This window comes from Triturus cristatus, chromosome 10, assembly GCF_964204655.1.
Source record: "Triturus cristatus chromosome 10, aTriCri1.1, whole genome shotgun sequence".
Taxonomy (NCBI): Eukaryota; Metazoa; Chordata; class Amphibia; order Caudata; family Salamandridae; genus Triturus; species Triturus cristatus.
This window is the reverse complement of record NC_140593.1, coordinates 558,507,508-558,531,029: the sequence shown is the minus strand read 5'-3', so window position 1 is coordinate 558,531,029 and position 23,522 is coordinate 558,507,508. Positions and strand designations below refer to the sequence as shown.

Below are 23,522 nucleotides of genomic sequence, written 5' to 3'. Positions count from 1 at the left end.
GAAGTTGGCCTGGTATATGCGGTCCACTAATTAAAGTGGGCACCCTGTACCAGTCCAAATAACCTTTATGTTGATTTAAGAGGCCAAAGATAACCTTAGAAAGCTATACAAGTGGTAGCTGTGGAGAGCAGCCTTCCGGCTTATCCTTGAAGGAATGTTAAGCAGCTTGTTTTGCCAGAATACAACATTTTAGTATTGATTAAATGAAAAGAGAACCACTCAGTAGTTATAAGAATTATGTATTTATTAATATAACGCTAAAAGTACGACACAGTATCTTCCACAAGAAGATACTCACAAAGCACACAATACTGTAGCACAGAAACAGTAGTAAATAGCACTAATGCACAGTGGGCTCCAGGGGGAGACCAAATCATATACTAAAATAGTGGTATAAGAAGCACGACTCTAGTCAAGACAGTGTCCAGAGGAGGTAGAATCTCTGGGACCCCAAGGAACCACCCAAGGTGAGTAAGTAGTGACCCCATGGAGGACGTGTGCAGTGTGGGAACACGACCGCATGCACCATACAATTCTATCGGAGAGTCGTGGTTGCAGTTTTAAAGTTTAAGGACCCTTCTAAGTGGACTTCGAAGAAACCCTGTGGAAGTTAGGAGGTTGGAGAGCCACCCCACCTGTGGATACCGTAGTACCAGAGTTATCTTTCCCAGGGGAGCTGGGTGCAAGGTCTTTGGCATCAGAAACCACCGTCGATCTCTATGGAGGACTCCAAAGAAGAGCCACTGCTGGGAAGAAGGAAAGTGTTTGTCGGAATACCTGAAATCATAGGGGACAGAGTCTGGGTCACTCAGAAGTGACCAGGGCTCGGTAGACGACTGCCCACCGATGTCAGGTGCTTCAAGTGTGTTGAGGGGGTTCTCAACTATGCAGCCGCCGGGACCAGGAGACGTCAAGGACGACCAAGAGCTGGATATGAGCGGTCCCACATAGGATGTTGAGTGCTGTAGGGTCGGTGTCCGGTGGGAGCACCAACAAGCCTTGGCAGCAGCAACCCACGAAGGTCAAGAAAGGTTACGATTCGGACAAGCAAGGTCCAGGAGACTCCCAAAACACAGGGGAGTCAAGGCAAGCCTGGAGCAACCAAGGAAGGCCAAGAAGAGCAGTGTTGACCCTCAAGAGGACCCACAACAGGCCGAAGACACAGGAGTCGCAAGTGGACCTCGAGCAGTTTCACAAAGCAGCAGCCCACAGAGCAATCAGTGCGAGGAGGCCGGAGTTTCTTGTGAGAAATGGTGCTAGAGGTTGGGGCTACTCTGAGCCGAGTGCACTTGTTTTGGGGACGCCAAAAAGCATATGCATTTGCAAAAGTAAGCGGTGCACAGGGGTATGGGTATTGCAGCCCCCACAAGGAATTCTGACCTCAAACTCAGTAAGAAGGCAGCTCGGTCCTCGAAGGAGTTGGAAACCCACCTCCTGTGATGCTGGAGCCTTCAGAGTCCGGAGGAGCTCTGGAGCAGCAGACCGGTCAATCGTGATGTGGTGCCCGCGGTTGCAGGGGAGTGACTCCTATAGTCTAAGGGAGATACCTTCAGTTGTCCTTGATGCTCCCCCAGCTCCTGCATGGAGCCTGTATGGTGCACAGACAATGCTTTGGACGGAGTGGGAGACGAAGTCGGGCCCAAACGAAGTCCAGAGTGTCCAGACGGTCGAGTTCAATGGTTTCTGGTTCAGAATCTTGTCCACATCGAATCTAGGGTCCGACAGCCAGGTAAGCCCTTTTTTACCCACTGGAGAGGGTTGGACAGATTCGGGGGACCCTTCCAAGGGAGGGTCTGGACAGTGGGAGGTTACTCCCACGTCCTTTGTCCAGTTTTGCGCCAGAGCAGGAGCCAACAGTTACCAGGACTGGTTTGAACTGGACTATGCACAGGGAAACCAAATGTGCCCCTCATGTAGACATTTGGTCGCTGTCAAGCACACCCACCCAGGCCTCATACACTAAATCCTGTCTGGGAGGTGGTCACACCTCCCTGTGACAGGATGCCTATTGTTCTGCCTTCCCCTGCTCGAGCTTGGTTCAGCAGCAGGATGGCAGAAATGTGTCTCTGGTCTGCAGCAACCCTTTTGGGCTGCCAGGCACTAAAAGGCTGGGACCGGGAAAACCAGGGACCTCACAAAGCTTGTTTGAGGGGTGGAATCATACCTCCCACACCAGTTACCGGTCTGGGGTATGATTCAGTGGAATCACATCTCCCACACCGGTTACCGATAGGGTTACTTTCAGCCGTTTTAGAGTAGGTCATCACGCGGTCGCGTAATGCCACTCTATATGTCGTAAATGGCTGCAGCACTAACCCCGAAGAATGGACTCCGTAGCCTGCAGGATTGTCCTGCTCATGCAGTGGCACCCTCTCACTTAGAACCAAGCACCCTGCCTTCAAAATTGTCAAGGCCTGCTATAGGGGTGACTTATAGGTTTTAAGTCTAGTGACCCTTAGATATAGTAAGCCTATATCTTAAGTAAGTGGTGAATGCACCAACTTACACAGGCTGCAATGGCAGGCCTGTACTTCCATTTCACATGGCCTCTCATGGGTGGCATAATACATGCTTCAGCCCATGAGAGGCCACAGGGGTACCGATGCCCTGGGTACATGGGTACCATATACTAGGGACTGACAAGAGTACCCTAGTATCCAATCTGGAGTGTACCCTTAGTACCCAACATAAAAGTCTAGGGAGAAAGCAGATAGACTGGGGTCCTGATTAGCAGTTTTCCAGTCAGACTAGTCAAAAATAATATAATATTAAGCAAAAAGTGGGGGTAACCATAAGAAACAGACAACTTTGACAGTATGTTAGTGTACATGCTTAGGCATCCTCTCCAAAACCAGGTATAAATAGCTTCACCATTGCCCAGTTTTTTCCCCCCAAAGTTATATATAGCACTAACTTGACCCGAAGCTATCAGAGTGCTTTACATTGGCACCTGTTGCATTACACAAGGACACATTCATTTTTTGTTAGGCACGGGGAGATCAAGTGATTTTCCCAGAATCACAGGATGTTGAGCGTCCCTGCCGAGACTCGAACCCTGTTGCCCAGCGTAGAGGTCGACTGCTCTAGCCGTAAGGCCACATCCTCTGCATTTATAAATGGGATGCCTTTCTGACAATTTCCAACTCTGTTTGCGGACAGGACTCGGACTTCCAGTGTCTGCTTCGCTACAAGGAGGGGGAGCAGGAGTATGCCCCCAGCTGACCCGCGCTGGACATCGTAAAGGTGCTGCTCATCTCCCACAGTGGGGAACACCTTTCTGACAATTTCCAACGTGGTTTGCCGACAAGACTGACTTCCATTGTCCGCTTCGCTTGTGGACCGTAATACTCCTATTCCCTTCATTAAGATAATCTGTCCGCTGTTGGTGCCTGTTGGGTCCGGTAGGGTACTCCTGGATTTAAGCATCTCCACAATGGAAAAAACCAGGGGGCGGCAGAACCCACATCTAAAGATCCTTTGAATATGGTGAGCACCATGGAAGCTTTACTGCAGCGAGCCGTTGGGGTCCTGGGTAAGAAGATCGAATTGGCCACCAGGCGATTGTCCCGGTCACCCATTCCCCCCCCCCCCCGCCCAAAGGGTTTTTCCCCACCCTCACAAGAAGGATCTCCAGTACTGGCATAGGCACTACGTGTTGGGCTGATGGACATGACAAGATAGGGCTGGGGTCATCCGTCTTTCCACGCCAATCGCCTCCTCGCAGGATAGTGCCCAGTTAACAGTACCTGGGGTACGTACTGGTTTGAGCACTTGAGTGGGGAAGAGAGTAGGGGGTGCAAAGAGGAAATTCCCTTCAATGGGGGGCCTTGCTAAACGTAGAAAGAGTAATGGCCCACAGTTAAACCCAGTCGTCAGCGCTGGATACCAAATTAGACACTATCCTACTTCGATTATCCACGTTGGAAACAACTGATCCATACTGACTGCTTCACTGCGAAGGGACAGCACTCCACCTCTTATAAGCCCCCTTCTCCAAGGCCCACGGACAATAGCTCCGGTGGTTATGGAACGGGGCTTGGCATTAGAGCATAGACTGTCAGGCAGCGGTCAAGTCACGTTGTGGCTAAAGCCCGCCCTGATATGATACTACCACCCGTGAACAGTAGTGAACTTTACGCCCGACAAGTCAATTGTAGGGGGGAGGGTCTCTGGAATCCAGAGTTTCTTCAGTCTCATCAAGCCCAGGGTCCCAAAGTGGGAGGAGTCAACAGCTTTTCTGATGAATGGCAGGGAGGCACGTTCCCAGAGGAATTCAACAACCCTCCCCCTAACCTGTGTTCCTTCTACCAGAGTCTACCCCGCTTGCTGTGGTCTTATCCAACGTGCCCAGTCTTGATCCAGGAACCATGGAAGATTTTGTTCAACTGAAGAATAAGGTGGTGCACTGGCTGAATTCGAATATTGCCTCAGGGCAGAGGGTGGTAAGCCAAATCATTATGGTGCGCAGGACAACTTTGGTGGGCAGTGCCAAGAGAGCCTGGGCGGGGGGCTGTGTTATCATTAATTTTAATAACTTTTACAGTGAACCACATTTTAAGCACATCTGCACAAAGCAACTACAGGTGTTGGAACTCAGCAATTGTAGCACTCCCGCTGGGCTACTTTTATAGGTCCAGAAGTCACCACCCCGGGTATCCACAGGGGTGGCTTCTAGATGTGGGCTACAGGAGTCATTTTGAGGTGACAACAGGAGTAAGCTTAGCAAACTCGTTCACTCCCCTGAGCTCACTGGAAGGTAGTAATTGACAGTGTGTTGGCTCCCAGCACCCTGACGCACCTCCACCTCAGGGGAAGGTACAACCCTTGGACCAGGGACTTAATGAGTTTGAAGAGTGTAAGTTTATCTCCTGGAACATTGCAGGGTTTGCGAGTAAGATAGAGGATCCTGAATGGTTACTCCTTGTTAAACGCATTGACATGATCTGCAGCCAGCAAACATGGGCTGTAGAGAACAGTTTCCATCTGGAAGGCTATAAAACCTTCTTCGTACCAGCTACCCCCTGCATGGGGGGGGGGGGGGTGAAAGCCATGGGCTGCGCGCAAAATGCTGGTTTGCATATGGAACACACCCCTCAGGGCACCGCACTTAATGCTATCTTGCATGAATTCGATCTAACATCGCCATGAACAAGTTGCCTCTGGGAATAACTGATATTGCTCCCACTTTTATCTGGAGAGGGTGTGAGACAATCATCGACTTCATCTTTGTTCCTACACCTTTTAATTTCTTGATTACGGAATTCTCAGTTAAGGCATGTGTACACAGCAACCACAATCCTGTTTGTGTTTCAACAGGATGGCCTTGAGTAAATAAACACATTAAGGAGGCTTCAGGAGTTCCTTTAAAAGTCAGTGGAAGGGGGGAGGATACTAAAGTGGGGGCAAATCGTCCTGGAGCAGCTCCAAGAGTCTCCTAACTCAGTGCCACTGAGAATTTGCCACCTGTCTAGATAGCAAGGCCACTCCGTCGGACATCATGGATGCATTTGGAAGCATGTCCAGTGCTATAGGTAAGTTATTACGGGGACCGGGTGGTCGTTTTACGCAGCTAGGACTGAGATGAATTGACTGAGTGCTCCCATGCATCTAGGAAACTGAAACAGGTCTTGGGAGTGACGCCTCGAGACCAGGTAGCTGTTAAAAGCCTCCGGAGAGCCTACGAGGCTGCCCCAGCAAAACGCAAATCTGCCCTGAAGTAGGAAGCCTGGTCAGATCTAGAGGAGGCTAGCACCTTAAGCAATAGTTCAAAGTTTTGGGGCATCAATAGTCCCTTTCTAGCAGAAGACAGCGGCAACCTACTGGATACCCATATCCCAGAGGATGATTCGGTATCCCATTTTGAGGGTATCTTCCAGTCTGATACTTTGTTAACAGAAGGGCAGGAAAGGGTGGAAGGCAAATCGGAGGTTGTTTTCACAGCACAAGAGGTAACGGCCGGCATCATGGGACGGTCTAAAAATAAAGCCCCGGGTCCCGATGAGATCCCACCCCTCCCTCCCCTAGACCCCTACATCGTGCTTGTGGAAACCTGGGTGCCTGTACTTACAGCTGTCATCAATTCATCGGTCCAGGCCAGCCGCCCGGACTCCTGGGCCTTATCAACCATTGTCCATGTCTTTAAAAGGGTGATCGGGATAGCACTCTTTGCTACAGGCCCATCTCCCTTTTGGATTCTGTGGTGAAGGAGGCGAATCGTATGGTACTGGACAGACTTGTATCATGGGCAGATGAAAACAACATTTTAGCCAAGACAATATGGTTTATGCCCAGGTCGTTCCACAGTGGAACAATGTTTAAACCTGTACATGGTTTTGAATAAGCACACTGTTGCTCGCACCAGCTCTACCCACCTAGCCTTTATGGATCTGTTCTCAGCGTTCGATTGTGTAAATAGATCGAAGCTTTGGCAGTTGATGTCCTCTATTGGCATTAACAGGGATATCGTTTTGTTTCTAAGGTACCTTCAGAGATATTCAAAAGTGGATGTCTGTTATTCAAAAGATCACGAGGTGACCCACAAGTTTGATATCAAGAGATGCATACTGGCCCCCTTCTTCTTTAATCTGTACATTAACTCCCTGGAGAAGGTCCTTTTGGATGCAAAAGCCAATTGCCCCCAGGTGGGTAAGCGCAGCCTGCCGGTCCTCCTATATGCACATGATGCGGTCCTCATGGCGAGGACAGCCAGGAGTTTACAACTCCTGTTAAACTCGGTTTATTTTATGGAGAACCTGGACTTGATGGTTAATCATATCAAATTATTTGTTATGCAGGTGGGACCTCGTATAGCCAAGCAGTCTACCTTTAAGATAGGAAACTAGTCAATCCCCAAGACAAAATTATTTTCTTACCTGGGAGTAGTGTTTGACGATGCACTGAGTTGGGCCCATTTGATAACTCGCAAGAAAGGGGACCTGGTCAGAGCGACCGCAGCAGTTTTTAACTTTGCTTCCAGAGTGGGCGGAAACCAATAGGGGCCCTTTTGAAGATTTACAGAGCAAAATGTATTGCAAAGGCCAGTTATGAGAGCGAGATATGGGGTCACACTGGTTTGGAGGCTTTGCGAATTGAAGCAAATATATCCGAAGACTGGTTCTCTCAGTGCCGCAAAGCATCCCGTCCTATGCTGCGCACAAAGAGCTGGGGATGGCTTTTCTCTCAGACAAATTGGCTTTCCGCCCACTAGCATTGTGGTTAAAGATTTTGGCCAAGCAAGAAAATGCTCTTAGCAAGGACATTTTAAAGGACTGTCTTTCCCTTGACCAGGTCACTCTCATCCGATGGCTCCAGTATGTAGGAGTAGGCCTCTGTAGGCTAGGAAGGGCAGATCTATTCAATAACCCCAAAGGCATATGCAAGAGGGAGTTTACCTGGGCTAAAGAGTGTTTTCTTAGATGGCGCTGTTGTGACAGAGAGGAAACAGCTGTGCAAGCCCAGCGTGCGTAGGCATATCGCACTAAAAACCATACTAACTATTGAACCATAACTCTTAGGGCTCAGAAGCATCCACGATCACTTCCTACTGACTAGATTTCAGCTTGATCTTTTTCACTATCTCATGGCCCAACCATGTGGTGTTCATAGAGGGCAGTGCCTCATGCCCTGTGGCTGCGACAGCCAGTATACTCAGGACATGATGCACTTTTTAAATGTTTTGCAGTTTTTAGGAGGTTCTCAGAAAGTATTTTATTATTCCCATTTTTTTAAAAAAGGCTCGTTTTAAAAGGCGGATACCTGCTTTTATCTTTTTACAACTTCTCTCAAACAACACCGTTTTGTACACACTTAGTTTTTTAAGGGCCGCCATTACGCTTCGGTCAAGCGCTGACTAACCTTGCCATCAGGATTTATGCTTCTTATTCTGTAAATAGATCACATTGGATGTACTGGATCACGATTTTGTACTGTGAAGTTTTTATTGATGTTTGTATGACTTTTATGGTTTGATTTGAAAAACCGGATAAAGATTAATGAAATGCTTGTTTTAAATATATTACTTCATAAAATATAAATTAACAAGCAAACACAATAGCAGTTCAGGTATCCCAAACCTATTTCAATCCACAGCTTCAGCCCAGTAAGCCCTTCCTAATATTTGTAATGGTTCTTTACCAGCTGTCCTCAAGGAAAGAGATTGTTCAGCCTTTTTAATTAATTCATTTTAAATATCGTTGGAACTTATACTGCTCACAGTGCGAACCAATTCAGGTTTAAACCTGGCACAACAAACAGCAGAGGAGATTAGAGACAAAAGAGAACTGCATGAAGAGATCAGTCTTAATAATCTTCCAGGAAAACAGAAGGGTAGAAAGAAGTATAAAGGGACAGGGTGGTCGGTTCCAAAGCAAATAGACCAGAACAGCAAAGCATCCATCAAAAAGTTCCACCCTTCTAGAAACAGAGGTAAAAAGGAAAATATTCTCAATAGGGCAGAGTTTTTTTTAAGGGAACTGAAGACCATATTTTGTATGGGTGAAATGAGGAGTGTTTCCAAATATCCACTTAAGGTTACGCGGAGACCACTGAAATGGTTTCTACTGAGCACCGGATACCGAGTGAGGCTTTGCTGCTATTGACCTGAGAAAAGTATTAGGATCTTAAATCATGGCGAGGATCCCACAATGCAAAACTACTTAGACATCCAACACTGTGGCCTTAGGAGGACGCTAAGCAAAATCACAATAACCATCATGTCTTACTAATTTATGTTATAATGTGCTTACAGGGAGACACTAAAAAAGATCTTTAAATGTACCTACCTGACATATATTTGGCTTCGGCCATTAAAAATAGAGGTTCCATCATAGCAGGAGCTACAGTCACCACTGGATTTAAGATAGCAATCGCCTGTTTCAGCAGTGGAGACACAGGTTGGCCAGGAGACTTGGGCTGCCAAAAATATATATATAAAATCAGCTTTTGAACTACACGTGTGAACTGATAAAGAATATTGCTCATTTCTCAAACAAAAATGATACAGTGGCAGATACCTCTTAATTTAACCTCAGGGAAAAATAAGAATTTTAAAATATTTCCCACCTGTTTGGGGCAGAAGACCAGGTATTCTTTCACAACGTCAACGAGGAAGCTGGGGTTAAGCTTTTCAAAGTACTCCACACTCAGAGGAATTCCACGAAGGGATGCAAAATGAAGTTCGACAGCATCTTTGAGAAGAGCAATGACAACTTCCTCATCCTTCTCTTTTTTCGTGGCTAGTACAGCCTCAATGTAAGACCGATCCTAAAAATGTTAAAAAAAGAAACCTCAGTGAACCAAATTGTGAGGTGCTAAACTGAACACAGGAAAGCGCTATATTTTACCTCATGTAATGTGGACTGTTTCTTTAATGTCATGTGATAGGATCGTCGAATCAAAGGCAACAGAGTTGTTACAATATACGATGATTATTATACATACATATTCACACTTCAATATGGCAACAGATGAATAAAAAAATATTTCCAAGAAAAATAAAAATTAAAAGTAAAAATATAAATATAAATATATATCTCCATATATATATCCATATATAGATCCATCCCAAAACCTTGGACCTCCGGGTTGGGACCCAACAGCTACGGTGTGCGGACGGGTGAGGAGCCCGTATCAATTCAGCCACTCCTCCACATTGCGATTTACAATAATTTTACATTTCCTTGTATGGAGAAAGAGTGTGACTAAACCACTTTGGTGTGAAGGACGGTCGCCATCTTCTATGTCTTTGTAGAACCTTTTTAACTGTGTATTTATTCTATGTATTTTTTAATGGATATTGTGGACGATTTTGTAGTGTGTGATGGCTCGCTTTACTTTTATGGTTTTTAATTCAAAGACTGAATACAGTTTATACTGATTGATTGATGGTTGTACCTCAGCAGTCCATTAAGGAGAATGTTCAATTATGCCCATTAGGACTTACTATGTTCTAAGATGGCCGCCGCTATCACTCTAGACTATCCTCATGATAGCCTGTAACCCGTCATTTATTTTTATGCACACATGCGTTTTCTATTTCTTTGTATGAACAAATGGTAAATCAACCTGGGACCAAGGAGTGCAAGGCGCCGAAACCCATTGGGTTCTTGGTGGTGAGGTGTAGCTACGGTTGCGGTGCGGGCACCACCACACCAGCAGACCAACCGCCATTTTACAAGTTGGGTGGTCAGACAGCCATGGGACCGCCGGTGTTGCGGTGGTCTTGAGGCTGCAATATGCTTGGTGGTGCCACTGCGGCACCGCCAAGCATATTTAGGAGCTTCCTCTCTGCCACGGTTTTCATGGCGGTGAGCCTGCCATGAAAAGTGTGGCAGAGAGGAAACAAAGGGGACCTTAAAGGGCCCACTGTTGCCTCGGGCCATGGGGTGCATGCAGGGGGACACGTTGTGCCCCCCTGTGTGCATGCACCCTAGTTCCTGCACAGCATGGACTGCAGAATCCATGCCGTACAGGAACTGCCTTTGACGCTCCCATTGTGGTGCTCTTTTTCAGAGACACCACTGTGGGACTACCAAAGAAACGCCTGCCAGACACGAGAAAACTCATAATCTGGCAGGCGGTGCCCACATGGCTTTGGCGATGTGGGTGAAGGGCAGCAGTGTGGCGGCCCTGCTCTCACACCACCAAAGTCGTAATCTGGGCCAGAGTGTGTAGTGTTTTAGTCTCTGTGCCATGGGCTATGATTTAGGATTCTTGATCATTGTGACATCAGGACTGATTGATGTTATGGTCTTCCACATTCTTGCCTATTTTTACAGGTGAATTTAGATGAGTGGGTACATTTTGGTGGCAACCCGCATGGGTAATCGGAACCCCAACCTCTATGCAAGTTCAGATTATATGCAACACCGACCATTTATAACAATTTAAAGTCTGCATAAGGGTGTTGTGCACGCAGTATCCTTGATTGGCACTACTTGAGTGCATTAAGTTTGGAAATCACTGGTCTGCAGGGGTGACTAAGTGGCACCCGGTGGTTGACTGGTGCATCAGCAAACGCTGGCCTTCATTTCGATATCAATGATTTGCTAAAGTACAGATTTGAAATGGTTGGGTAATTGGAGCATGCTGATGGGAGACAGCAATTGCAAGGCAAATAGAGGGAAGCTTGCCTTGGTTGTCTAGGAGAATGACACAAACAAACAATGGCTAACTATTGTGTTGTTTGATGATTCCGAATAGCACGATTGTAGTATGATGGGGAAATTAGGGCATGTTGATGTGAGGTACGAATCACTAAGTCGTGACTGGGCTGTCTGCCTTGAATTGGTCAGGCACACATTACTAGTGTGCCAATTAGGTTGTGCACATTAAGGTAAGATAGATTGTGCATGGGAAAGTTCACAGACAATGTTAATTTGAAATCTTGCCTCTATTGCAGAGTTTTGAATATTCTGATGGCGACTATTGGAGTGCCTCAGTGCTCACACTGAGTGTTGTGTACATTCATTTGTTGGTTAAATTGTGTTGGATGCTGTACAACAATTGTACATGGACTGAGTCAAATTTCTTTTACACAATAGGTGCATCAGTCAGATGATAAAGGCCCTGTTGAGACCCAACATGGGTCAAAATGTCAACACCTCCTCCCTTGGTTGTTTAGCATTTGATATTGCGAAGAGATATTGTAAACACACAAATGCAATCCTTGTTCATAATTGCTTTGAATTATCTTGCAACCCTGAGCTTTGTACAGTGTTCCTTTTGTATGTTTTTGTCTATATGTATATATATTGTTTGAGCACTGCGTTGCTTCCACCACTATTACTCTGTAGATATTGAACCTTGTTCCTACAAAGCAAATTAAGTAATGGTGGAAACAAAGAAAAATCACCTCTACTCTTTTTGGGGTATTATTTAATAAGAGATTAAGGATTGAATTAATTTGTGTACCTTCTAAATATATGAGAAGTTCTGTGAAAAGGGAGTACCACAGGACAATTGTTGCTTTCTATTCATGGACATTTAGGGGTCGCCAGGGGTCGCAGTTGCGACCCCTAGCTTGCCCTTTGCTGCGCTTGGCACTGCCAATGCGACCCCTAGCCTCAGAGGTGGCAAAATCAGTGCCAAGAACAAAAGGGTGACTCGCATTATCAGAGTCAGGCTCTAAACTTGTTTTCTGCCCATTTTTATTACTTTAATATTGAATAATCGTTTATTATTCACTATTAGTGTAATAAAGTGGAGCAAGAAGATCTGGACCTTCAATGGCATCTTAGGTAAGAAAAATAAAATGGCTTTAAATGTATGTTGTGTGCATGCATGTGGGTAAGAGTGAGTTTGTGTGAGAGCGTGTATGTGTGAGCATGCATGTGAGATCGTGGGTGGGTATCAAAATGAGAGAGCAAACAAGTCAGATTAAGAGTGAGTGTGAATGAATGATTCAAAGTGAGAGTGAGTGCAAGAGACTAGGTGAAAATGAAAGAGTGCAATTGAGTGCTAGTGAGAGAATAAGTGTGAGTAAGTGCATGTAAGTGAAACTGTGCTTGCAAATCCAATGTTGGACCTGGCATGCTTCTTGGCATATAGAAGCACCCTTGGCAAAATGTTGGCACTTGGATACTGAGTCAATACTTGGATATGGGATACCCTCAGCAAAATGCTAGTGCCGGCACACAGCAGGTCATTTTTGGCATGGGGCACCTATGAAAAATAGGCAGGGCTGGCCTACTGGATGAATCCACTGCATAGGTAGACCGTGTGGCAAATCGCTGATGGCAAATTGGAGGAACTTCTTGACATGTGGGAAAACTGTGGCAATGTCATGGGGGCATCCATGGTAAAATGTGGTCAACAACATATTAGACATAACCTTTGACATAAGGCACATCCATAGTGTAAGAGAAGCATTATTAGGAAGATTCTGGCACTGGCACATTGTATGTGATGTTTGGGCAAAATGGTCCACCATAAAAAAGGCTGGTCCTAGCAATGAAAGTAATTTTTGAGGTAAGTGGGTACCCATAGGATATTTTAAAAACATAATTGGCTGAACTCATGGGGACTGTTAGGTTTCATTAGCTATGCACACCATGAAAGGGCTTGAATATTTAGTGAGTACCTTTACAGAGCCTACGGCTGTTTAGCAAATTTATGTGACAATTGTGCATTAAAATCCACTAGTAAAGCACATATTTTTCAAACTTTTCTCAGGGGAGAGATACCCCCACCCCTCTGTTCTCCCCTAAAAGAATATAGAATATTAATTGTGGAATTATTACATAACTTCAGAAATGTTAATTATTGAAATGTCATCAGGATTAGGGTAGTGTGACATCACTTCGTGGGATGATTCAGAGACAAAGGTCATATGATGTCATTTCGAGTGACATCATTTAGGTAAACGGGTATATAATGTCACTTCCGCTACCCCAGGGATTTTGCTGAATCGACAACCATGATTCTATTATTGATTTTACTTGAAAAAGATACAGCCTCATACAGCATACTATTTGTATGCACTTCCACAACACAATGAATTGAAAAACCCCCTCTTCAATTAATACAGCTGCAGACAATTTCAAGCAAAAGGTGACAGTGCAAAACACAGCTAAACAATGCCAATAAAACATCTAAATAAACCTCAGGTGGGGCCAAACAGGACCATGACGAAGAGTAAAAGATAATTATGCGTAATACTTCACATATAAAATAGTTTTAAAGTAACAGTGCAAAAATAAAATATTGTAATGTATAATACAAAACCTTCCACAACCCAAGTCCCAATCCTATTCTTAATACGGTTTTCACCTACTTATTAGCAATGAAATGGCAGTGCAAAGTGTAATATAATAATTCAAAATGGCAAACACTTAATCAGCTGAAAGTTGTTTTTTGTAGGCCCAACTGCCTCAAATATTGCGATACATAATTTGTTGTACGAAAAAGGTACCAGCATTTCAGCTTACTAATCGTCCCCATTTTAGTCTTCCATTGTAAAAAAGGGGGGGGGGCTAGTGGGTGACTTTCAGTATTGGGCAATGAAAGAACGAGCTATCACCATAGAGCTAAAAATAGAAACTATGTAATTCTTACCCACTTATGTAGTCAGAGCTGAATGGATCAAAACCAACACTGCAGTTCTAGATGTAGGGAAAAATTAAAAGGAAATCGGTCACAGAGATCTTCAGGCGGCAGATGGTCCCTTGGGTGATACCTACACCAAGAGAGGGAGGTGGACTGTAACAGTGAGAAAAGGAAATAACAGACGAGAGCCTGTTCTCGATAATTTTTGGAAAACAGGTCAAGAAGATCACGAGTGAAGGTTTTGGGGGCTAGGTTTCTAGTCGAGTTTTTTTTTTTTAAGTTGTGATGCTTTACCCATGCCCAGTGAGTAATACTGGTCTCAGAAAGAACTTCTTGACTAAGACTAGTTTGTGTCACCAACAAGTTTACATCCTTGTATACCATCCTAGGATCCAGATGGCCTTATCTAGGATTTCCAGTGGACCACTTGGTCTTTGAGGTAGATAATTTAGATCAATGCACAATAATAAAATGTGTAGGCCTTCTTCAACTTTCTTTTTAATTGGTGTATTGTTTTTTCCCCATCCTTTCTATGCTTCCATCCCAATTGACAACATTGTTTAGCTTCTGTAATGCACAATTCGAGAGAGTACATCTTAGTCTAATAGGCAGCAAGCCTTCGCTTCATGGCATGCAGCTTGTCATGGGCTTTCATTGTAACGCAATCAAAAGCCTCTCAGCCCTTGTCAGGGCAGAGAGATCTTGGTCTTTCTTCAGGCGGGAGGATGTCCATAGCTGGAAAAACTGCTCCACAGGGACTAAGTCTCTTACTTGTATTCCTGTTGTGTCCCTGGGTCCAGACTGGCTTCACCATTGCAATTTATTCATATATACGAAGTCTCCATGTTGTCCCTGTTGCTGCTTTGCAGCCATTCAAGTAATCACTGTGAGCCACCGGATGTCGGAAAGCCTCTCTGATCAAAATAGAAAGGGAGCTGTGAAAAGGCAGCAGTCTATGCGCTTGAAGCAGGTGTGCCACCTGTACTGCACATATCAATTCACTGAGTCTCAGTAATAGTCACCTCCTGCCCTGAACACACCAACAGCCTTGGACCATTAGTCCTCAAGGGGAAGGGCGAGAAGGAGCGCGTCTCTCGAGTCTACCACAACCTTCCCTCCCACAGCCCAGAGTTTCCCTTCGCCACCCAGCAGCTGAACCAAAGTGCCTGCTGCTGCTCTTCCATGCAAAAAGAACTATTGATGGACAGAATGCAGAACAATGTCATACATTCACCCCAGTACAGGGATCTAGGCCTAAATCCATCGTTTTTTTGCTCACCATGCCATTCCAGTTTGGACCCAGCCATATGCAAATCAGTCTTGACCCTGTGCCCAATGGGAACAGTCCAGCCCGAACTGCCAGGCCAGGTCCTCCCTGGACTGAAAACAAGCATCCTAAGACCGGTTTGTCAAATGTGCCAAGAAACAGTAATCTTTCAAGTACAGAATTTCATTATTATTTTCTAGATTATTTCTACTCTGAATTGCAGAAGCAAAATGACAGAGGCAACACCTATTGCCTGGCTACTCCCTTCGAGTAGGTTTTTCTGTGCCCTCTTGACAACATTTGATGTGGTCTGTCTTCCTAGTCGACTGCGTAGGGTCTAGGGATAAAAAGAGTGACTCCAAAATAGCGCTATATTGAATGGTTCCAAAAATAACGAAACACGGCCAGTGGTACAAGAACGCCCCAGACAGGTAGCTATAAATAAGAAAGAGATTGCACAAGGAACCCCTTGTGTTGCCTTCCGGTATAATTCTTTTATTAAACATTTTACAGACGTCTTTCTGCATTCGGAAAAGAACTTTGATGCTACTGACGCTGAAGATCACCGTTCCATTATACGAAAGGGACAGGGCCAGATTGGCCTACAGGGCAATCAGGGTGCGCCTGATGGGCTGGTCTGGAAGGTCGGCGTGTAGGCCGGTTTAGTGGCTATAGGAGGGCCGGTTTTATGGACCCTGTTTTAACTGTGGATTTCCCTTATACTAAAAGAAATATTGCCTGCAGCAAACTTAAATCCATGTGGCTAGCCATTCCTTGCAAAACATTTATACTGCGTGTCTTTACAAGTTCAAATCTGTCCCAGTCTGAAAATAAGGGGAACGTTTTCACTTCTCTATGGGGGCTCTTTTATTTTGGTGCTCGGGCCTATGGTCTGTCCGAGTCTAACCCTGGAAAGGGAGCAGACATCAGTCAGATTGAACAGCGCACCACGCAGCCTTAAAAAATACTTTATGTGGCAGCGTACACTACAAGATGTAAGAAACTAAACTACTCAAAAAAAGAGCTTCCCTTTTGTGTTAATTCAAAGTTATCCAACAATGGAATTATGTATAATATATTATGAACCCAAGACAAGAAATCTACAGACTATAGCACCATAAAACTAGGGTATGACATATTTATTAAAAAATTTCAAATGGTATTACAGTATTATATCCAGAACTGCTTAATATCTTGCAGTCTCCATCAATAAATGGAATTCACATAATCACAACCATAATTATTCATTCACAATAGTACACATTTAACAATTCTAATCAATAATTGCACATAATTAAATCTGACAAAGTAAAACACTTGATTGAAAAAGACAATACAATAAAAGTAAAAAATATAAAAACAGCAAATACAATTGTGTCCTCTTGTCGACGCGTTTCGGTGCAATATATAATGTACAACACCTTCTTCAGGACCAACACTTTAAAACCGCTCTCACTATCGAATAAAATCAATACAGAAATGGGGCTTCACAATCGTTATCTTAGATAGCCATGGGGGAGTGTCTCAATTCACTTCAACCCTATTGTCACACTTGTATTTTCTAACGATGATTCCTCAATTCTTGTGTGTTTGTACGTGCAAAGCGATTAATGATTCATAGACCCGTTTTAACAGTAATAAAGATTTATATCATTCTTTGCTTTTCCAATTGTTTTCCATGTGGTACGATCCTTTTAAATTGCTTCTCACAGTGTCAATGGTTCTCTTGCTATTATTCAATTCAAGCAGAGGCCAGTACCTTGTTCGGACACGTAGCGTCGCGTCTAACGGGGTTCTCAGATGCGGTCCCTTTTGGTCAAACCTGGGAAACTCTCTCTCTTTGTACCCAGAAAATAAACTACAACAGAGACCAAACAAGCTAATAGTCCAAATAATAAAAAACAACAAGGTTATTAACTAGCTTTTACATCTGAAGTTTCTGGGCACTGTAAACAACAAGGGGTCGATTCCGGATCAGGTCGGAAGGGCACCGAACGCGATCCGGCCGGAAAAACCACGAGCCGTACGCGTGGTTTCCGGCCGACTCGTACAGTTGTACGAGCGAGCAAGTACGATGCGAGCTACGTGAGATTCACCGACCGAGTCGTTTCCGGGTCCAAACCGCTCCGTACGTCTCGGTCGGAAGCTAACCGTGGCGTGCAATGGATGCGATATACAACCGAGCCAGTACGATGCACGCGTCGGACAGCCTGTGCGAGCCGGAGTGTCCGGCTCGCAAAAGCTCCCGGAGTCGGACTTCAGGGGTCCGCGTCGGACCCCCTGACACCCGCAGCCTTACGACTCGGACACAGGGGGAGACCTATGGGTCTCCCCAACACAGGCATGTACGGTGCAGATGGCACCGATGTGTACCCACTGTAGGGGGCCCACTTGTTCGAGACGTACCCATTCAGTCAATGGGAGCGCATGTACAAGTCGTACAACTGGCTCCCATTGACTTCTATGGGAGTCCGACCGAACCGAGTCCGACAGCATACGTGCGCATCGTACTCGCTCTGTCGGACTGTAGGGGACCGGCTCGGTCGGAAAACCCCACGGATCCGGCTCTGTCGGAGTGCTTTCCGACCCAGATCGGAATCGGCCCCCAAGTGTTATTATTACCGTATTTATCAGCAGGGCACTAGTCGGGGTCCACCCACTCTTTTCACAGGGTAAACACCGTCCCCCCTGCCAAGAAGTTGGGCCCCACAGAAATATGCTGAACGTGTCCCAGTGTAATTTTCAGACACCAGGACACATTCAGCTGCGCCTGCACGTTGTCTGCTTTCGATTCCCAGCAGCAATGTGCAGGCAGCGCGGGAGCTTTTTTTCACCTCCAGCTGTGCCAAAGTTAAGGGGCCAGTAACCCTCCTTTTGTTTGAATATCCTGGCTGAAGGCGGCCTGGAAAATCACACTTAAATTTAAATACCACAGAGGGGAAACAAATGTACGCAGCTTGTTATCTCTTCACAGGTACAAGAGAGGCAGTTTTTGCCTTTGTTCAGTCCCTCTATACAAGAGATGCATGCACTATAAGAATGTCAGGTGGGTAGGTCTGTACCTGTATTTACACAAATAAGAATTTCAGTAGCACCATTTTATTTCTTTTATAGCGCTACCCAACCCAAATGCAGGGTGTCAGAGCTCTATACTCATAATACATTGACAAATCATGTACAAGTGTAAATCAATGTACAAGGCAAGTTACATGAGACAGGGTTACAAGGTGTAGGAGTCATATGTCCTTCAATGCTCACTGTGCTATATTACAAGGATTACAATTTATGAACAGCAGGTAACAAAAGGATCTCTGTGGTGAAAGCAGTCACACACTTACCCATCTACATAAAATAAAAATTTGTCATCTGCATGTTACGTGATGTGATTTGCAGGAGACGCATTAACCCGCTATGCTACTTTGATTTAAATCTGGGACTTCACAAGACACAGATCTCTCCAATAAATGCTTTAACCTCCAGTTATCTCACCATTATTACTATTCCCTGAGATTTACCGGGCACCTTTACAGCAGATGCCTTAACCCAGAAAATATTTTAAAATGCAGACTTTGCGACCAATTAAGCGGAACATGTCTACTGCCATGCTTCTCCTTGTTTCCAATTTCTTTGTGGCAGGGTTTAAAACAAGCATTGGCATAGCCAATAGGTCTCGCCTTTGGGACCTTGTAAGTGTTTAGCCAGAGCTATTGACTTTGCCAATTGACGTACCCACAGTCTTGAAGTCTGCGACATATGTCCATTGACTGGTCCTTCCCACTGCAAATCGGACACAGGAGTGAAGGCATCCGGTGGGTCACCTCGATGGCTCTGCCCACGTGACCTGGCTGGACTCCACCAATAAGTCAGTAAATTCGTCTTCTATGAAATAGGTTTAAGAAGATTACCGTCTGATGCCATCCTGTTGCTAGTGCTCATTTAAGAGGGGACATAGAGAAAGGCTTAGAACATTGTACCCGGTGGCAACAGCGCGCAAAGCTGTCCTTAATGACCCATGCGACTGACCGGTGTCAGTCAAGTAGTTAGGATGAACTGCCAGCCAATCCATCGGCTGACAACTCAACTCCAAAACAAACACAAAAAAACAAGTTATAATCCTGGCTTCCCCAGTTGCACAGGTTTGCTCCCTGACAATTTTCCTTTTGCTAAGATAACTTTATCCTCTAGGACTGGGTGTGCTTGGAAACAGGCTAAACGCTATATAGAAACATGGATTGATGCATCTACAAAGCACGTTTTTCGCGCTCATTAAATAAAGCAGTTTTAGTTTCAAATTAAATAATTATGTGGCTTACAAGACACAGCCACAGAGCAGAGATATCTTCAGCTATAGAACGTTCCAGGCGTATACAACAGGGCTAAGTTGCTTGCGGTTTTCGGATGTGTGCATACACAAGTGACAATGAAGTTTTCCTACCAGTTCTGGACGAGTGTGTGCATACACGAGTGACAAGTTTTCTTGTGGTTTTAGGTGTCTCCGGCAGTCCCCTTTCCGCCTCTCCTTCCCAGGAATACAGCATGCCCCAGCTAGCAGCAGGGCCATGCCGGACCATGCCCCCGCGCCCCGGTGGTCGTTCTGGGCATCTGTGCGCTGCCGTAGGTGTAGGGGCGCAGTTTGTAGCTGGCACACTGCTGCAAGGGACCGTCCTGTGGCCGCTGGGTCTGGTTAAAGCTGAGGCTTCCTGGTGAAGCCGGTGGTGGGAGGCGCTCTGGGGCCAGCCTCCCTCCCTCTCCGAGCAAGGACCAGAGGTTGAGGGAGGTGGACAAGAACGGTCATGCCACACGCAGATGCTAACCTGTTACCCAACTCATTCCGACCTACAGCGTGTTTGTTCATGTGCGTCCTCAGTGTTTTAAGTAAATATCTGTGAGTAACTTGCAGGTCACGAGTTCGAATCCCGACAGAGCCACCGCGGCTCCTCACTCACCTGAGGCCGTGGGTCTGAATATCATTGTTGGGGTGGCAGCAGCGGTGTCTGTTATTTGCAGCACTACGCATGGGCATAGAAAGTGTGGAGGACATGGGGGGGGGGGGGGGTTCATCCCCCCCCTCCCAGATTTTGGAGTGGAGGGGACACGGGACAAAAACAATGCGCACTTCCACTGTTCACAGAGCCATTGGAGCTTATAACAAGCATGTGCAATGCAATAGGACTCGCATTTAAGCAAGACCTGTTGCATTGCAAACGGGAGTGCGGATGGGCGAGAAGGCACGAACACCGGGAGTGCGACGAGGGGGGCCGAGAAGGCATTGAGTGCCGACGAGCAAGAAGGCATGAACACCGGGTGTGCGAGGGGGGGGTGGGGGAGAAGGCACGGACTGAGGGGAGGGCACGGGAAGAAAATATTGCTCACATTGTAAATAAAACATACTGTAAAAACACGAAGTAAAGGGGCCAGTAGCCATGGAAGGATACAAATGACGACATGGCAGTCATAAGGAGGGACTAACAAGCCTATAACCAATCAGAAGACAGCATTCAGGAACTAAGCCAATGAAAAAGATGGGCGGAGATTCCACTCCATACTGAATACTGCATGCCTCGCAAAGCGAGCAGTGCATGCGCGCTGCCACTATAGGCTCGACCCAAAAATACATATATTAGTCGAGGCCCAGATTTTGCGCCGTGGTTGAGCCACTTTTTTGGCACAGCCTCCACACCAAATCTCATAATGTGCTGAAATGTAATAATTATTTACCTGATAAACTTGTATGAGGTCTTAATATCTGATGTCACTTCTTGTGAGGTCACTTCCTGTGATGTCACGAGTCATGCTTTCACTTGCATACTGCCTAACCTGGTTAGTCCCCTCAATTCTTTTTTTAGGACTTGGAGGGCCCAAGTCCTAAAAAAAGAATTGAGGGGACTAACCAGGTTAATTCATGAAGCTGGAAAGATGGAAGGCTATGTCACCCTTCAAACTCAGCTCACTGCATATTTCATTGGCAAGGGTTGAACTCATCGAGCCATTGGGACAAAGATTTCTCCCTTCGGTCCCAGAAAAAAAAATAAAAACTTTTCAAAAGGTGGAGAGGTACATTCAGTACTGAAGAGGCAGTACCGGAAGTTGAAACTGCGAGAATGGGATTTACCTCAAAGTCGCTCCCTTATTAGGGTCCTGATTTAGTGTTTAACGGAAAGGGTACTCCATCACAAACACAACAAAGGACCCTGCTCACTAAACCCCTGGTCCACCCGCCTCATTTAGAGATGGGCAAAACCTAACCATTCTGACGGTCTGAACATCTACTGGCTCTGTCGTCAGAATATTTCCTTCAAAAGAATACTTCCTTCCACGGCCCAAAAGAGAAGGCGTCGTCAGAGGAAGGACATTATGTTGTCTGTCCTATTTAAGGTGAATGTGTTAACATACATTTTTCCTATCAATCATCGCCTGTTTTTTGGGCGGTGAGGGAAAGAAACATATAATGGTCACCACACCCTCGGAGAAAACTCCCATTCTGAAAAACAAAAAATGTCAAATATTTAGGGACGCCGTCAAATGCACTGGAGGGCCTCCAATAAACTTTTAGTACATTGAGAGACACCACCAGGGCCCCCGGTTGGGGGTACACGCGGGTACAGGGCATCCACCCACTATTTTCATAGGGTGAACACGGTCCACCCTGCAAGAAGGCCCCACTGAAATATGCTGAACTTGTCCCAGTGTATTTTTCAGGCAACGGGACACTTTCAGCAGCACGCCGGCCCCTTGCCTGCTTTCTTTCAGAGCAGCAACGTGCAGGCGGTGAGGGAGCTATCGTATTTCAAACTTAAGCTGGGCCCATAATAAATGCCGAATTTAAGCGGCCATCAGGCTTCCTTTAGGTCCACTATCCTAGTTGGGAGCAATCGGAGCGTCACACCTAGATGCAAGGGAGGGGGAACAAAGGCACACAGCTTACCTCTAACCAAATACTTGAGAGACATGCTTTACACTTTGTATAATCCCTGGATGGAAGAGCAATGCATGCACTATAAGAATGTCAAATGCACATTTTAAATACCATTATTTTATTTTTTATAGGCACTAATGATCCCAATTCAGGGAGTCAGAGCGCTTTATGTCACACATGTACATTATACATTGACAATAAATCGTATACATTTGTAAATCAATGTACAAGATGTGTTCCATAAGACAGTAAGGGTTACAAGGCAAGGAGTCACATGGCCTTTATAGCTCGCTGTGCTATATTAGAAGGATTACAGTATATGAACACCAAGGAACAAAATTATCTCTGTGCTAAAAGCAGTAATCCACTTAACTAGCTAAATAAAACACGAATCTGTCATCTTCTGTTAAATGATGTGCTTTGCAGGAGACACATTAACCCAGAATGCTACTTTGATTCAAAACTGGAACTAGAGAAAACAAAGATCTCTCCAGCAAATGTGTTTCCCCCCAAAATTACCTTAACATTACTATTGTTCCTTGGGATTTACTGGGCACACAAAGATCTCTGCAGCAGGTGCTTTAACCCCCTAAGTTATTTACATATGCAGACTTTGCAACCAATTAAACAGAATATATTTACTGCCACATTTCTCCTTTTGTCAATTTGTGTGGCAGAGCTTTTACAAAATAAATATCTAAGTTGAGGCCCAAATTTTGCGTTGGGGGAGGTGTCACTTTTTTGGCACAACCGGGACGCAAGCTCATTTGGTTAATCTCGTAATGGACTCAAATGTACTCAAGTTAGACCTGTGAAACAGATTTGCGAGATGTTAAGATCAGATGTCACCTCCTTGTGATGTCACTTCCTGTGAGGTCATGGGTTTTGATGCACTTCCCGTGATGCAGCGCCTTGAAAATGCACTGTGATGCCATGCGCCATGATGTCAGTTGCATACTGCCTAACTTGGTTAGTCCCCCCACTTTTTTTTAGGACTTGTGCCCTGGACACCACCATTGCTTAGGGCCTTATCCATGGTTTGGCGGACTTGATACACTGACATACACGTGGTGGATGTCCCGTTTGCGGTATAACAAGTGCATTAAAGTCACATGGCACTTATAATACGCCGGATGAGATAACCCTCACGTTTTGATAGAGTATCTAGGCTGCCAAACTCTAAACAATGTCGTAAGTATTGTTGATATATGGTAGCATGCTTTATTTCATTTTATTAACACCCTGAGGTCAAAATAAAACATACAGGCCCGATTGCTTCTAGGCCTAGGTGGCACG

The 23,522-nt window shown here is 45.4% G+C and overlaps 1 protein-coding gene across 1 annotated transcript in view; it reads right to left on the bottom strand.

Moving 5' to 3' along the window:
• LOC146789726 (tetratricopeptide repeat protein 21B-like) overlaps positions 1-23,522 on the bottom strand; it is a 372,315-nt gene that overhangs the window by 324,435 nt on the left and 24,358 nt on the right. The window contains exons 5-6 of the mRNA XM_085631186.1: positions 9,061-9,261; positions 8,781-8,910 (exon numbers count right to left, since the gene is read on the bottom strand). Of these exons, the coding sequence (XP_085487312.1) occupies positions 8,781-8,910; positions 9,061-9,261 (331 nt within the window). The remainder of the gene's footprint in view (positions 1-8,780; positions 8,911-9,060; positions 9,262-23,522) is intronic.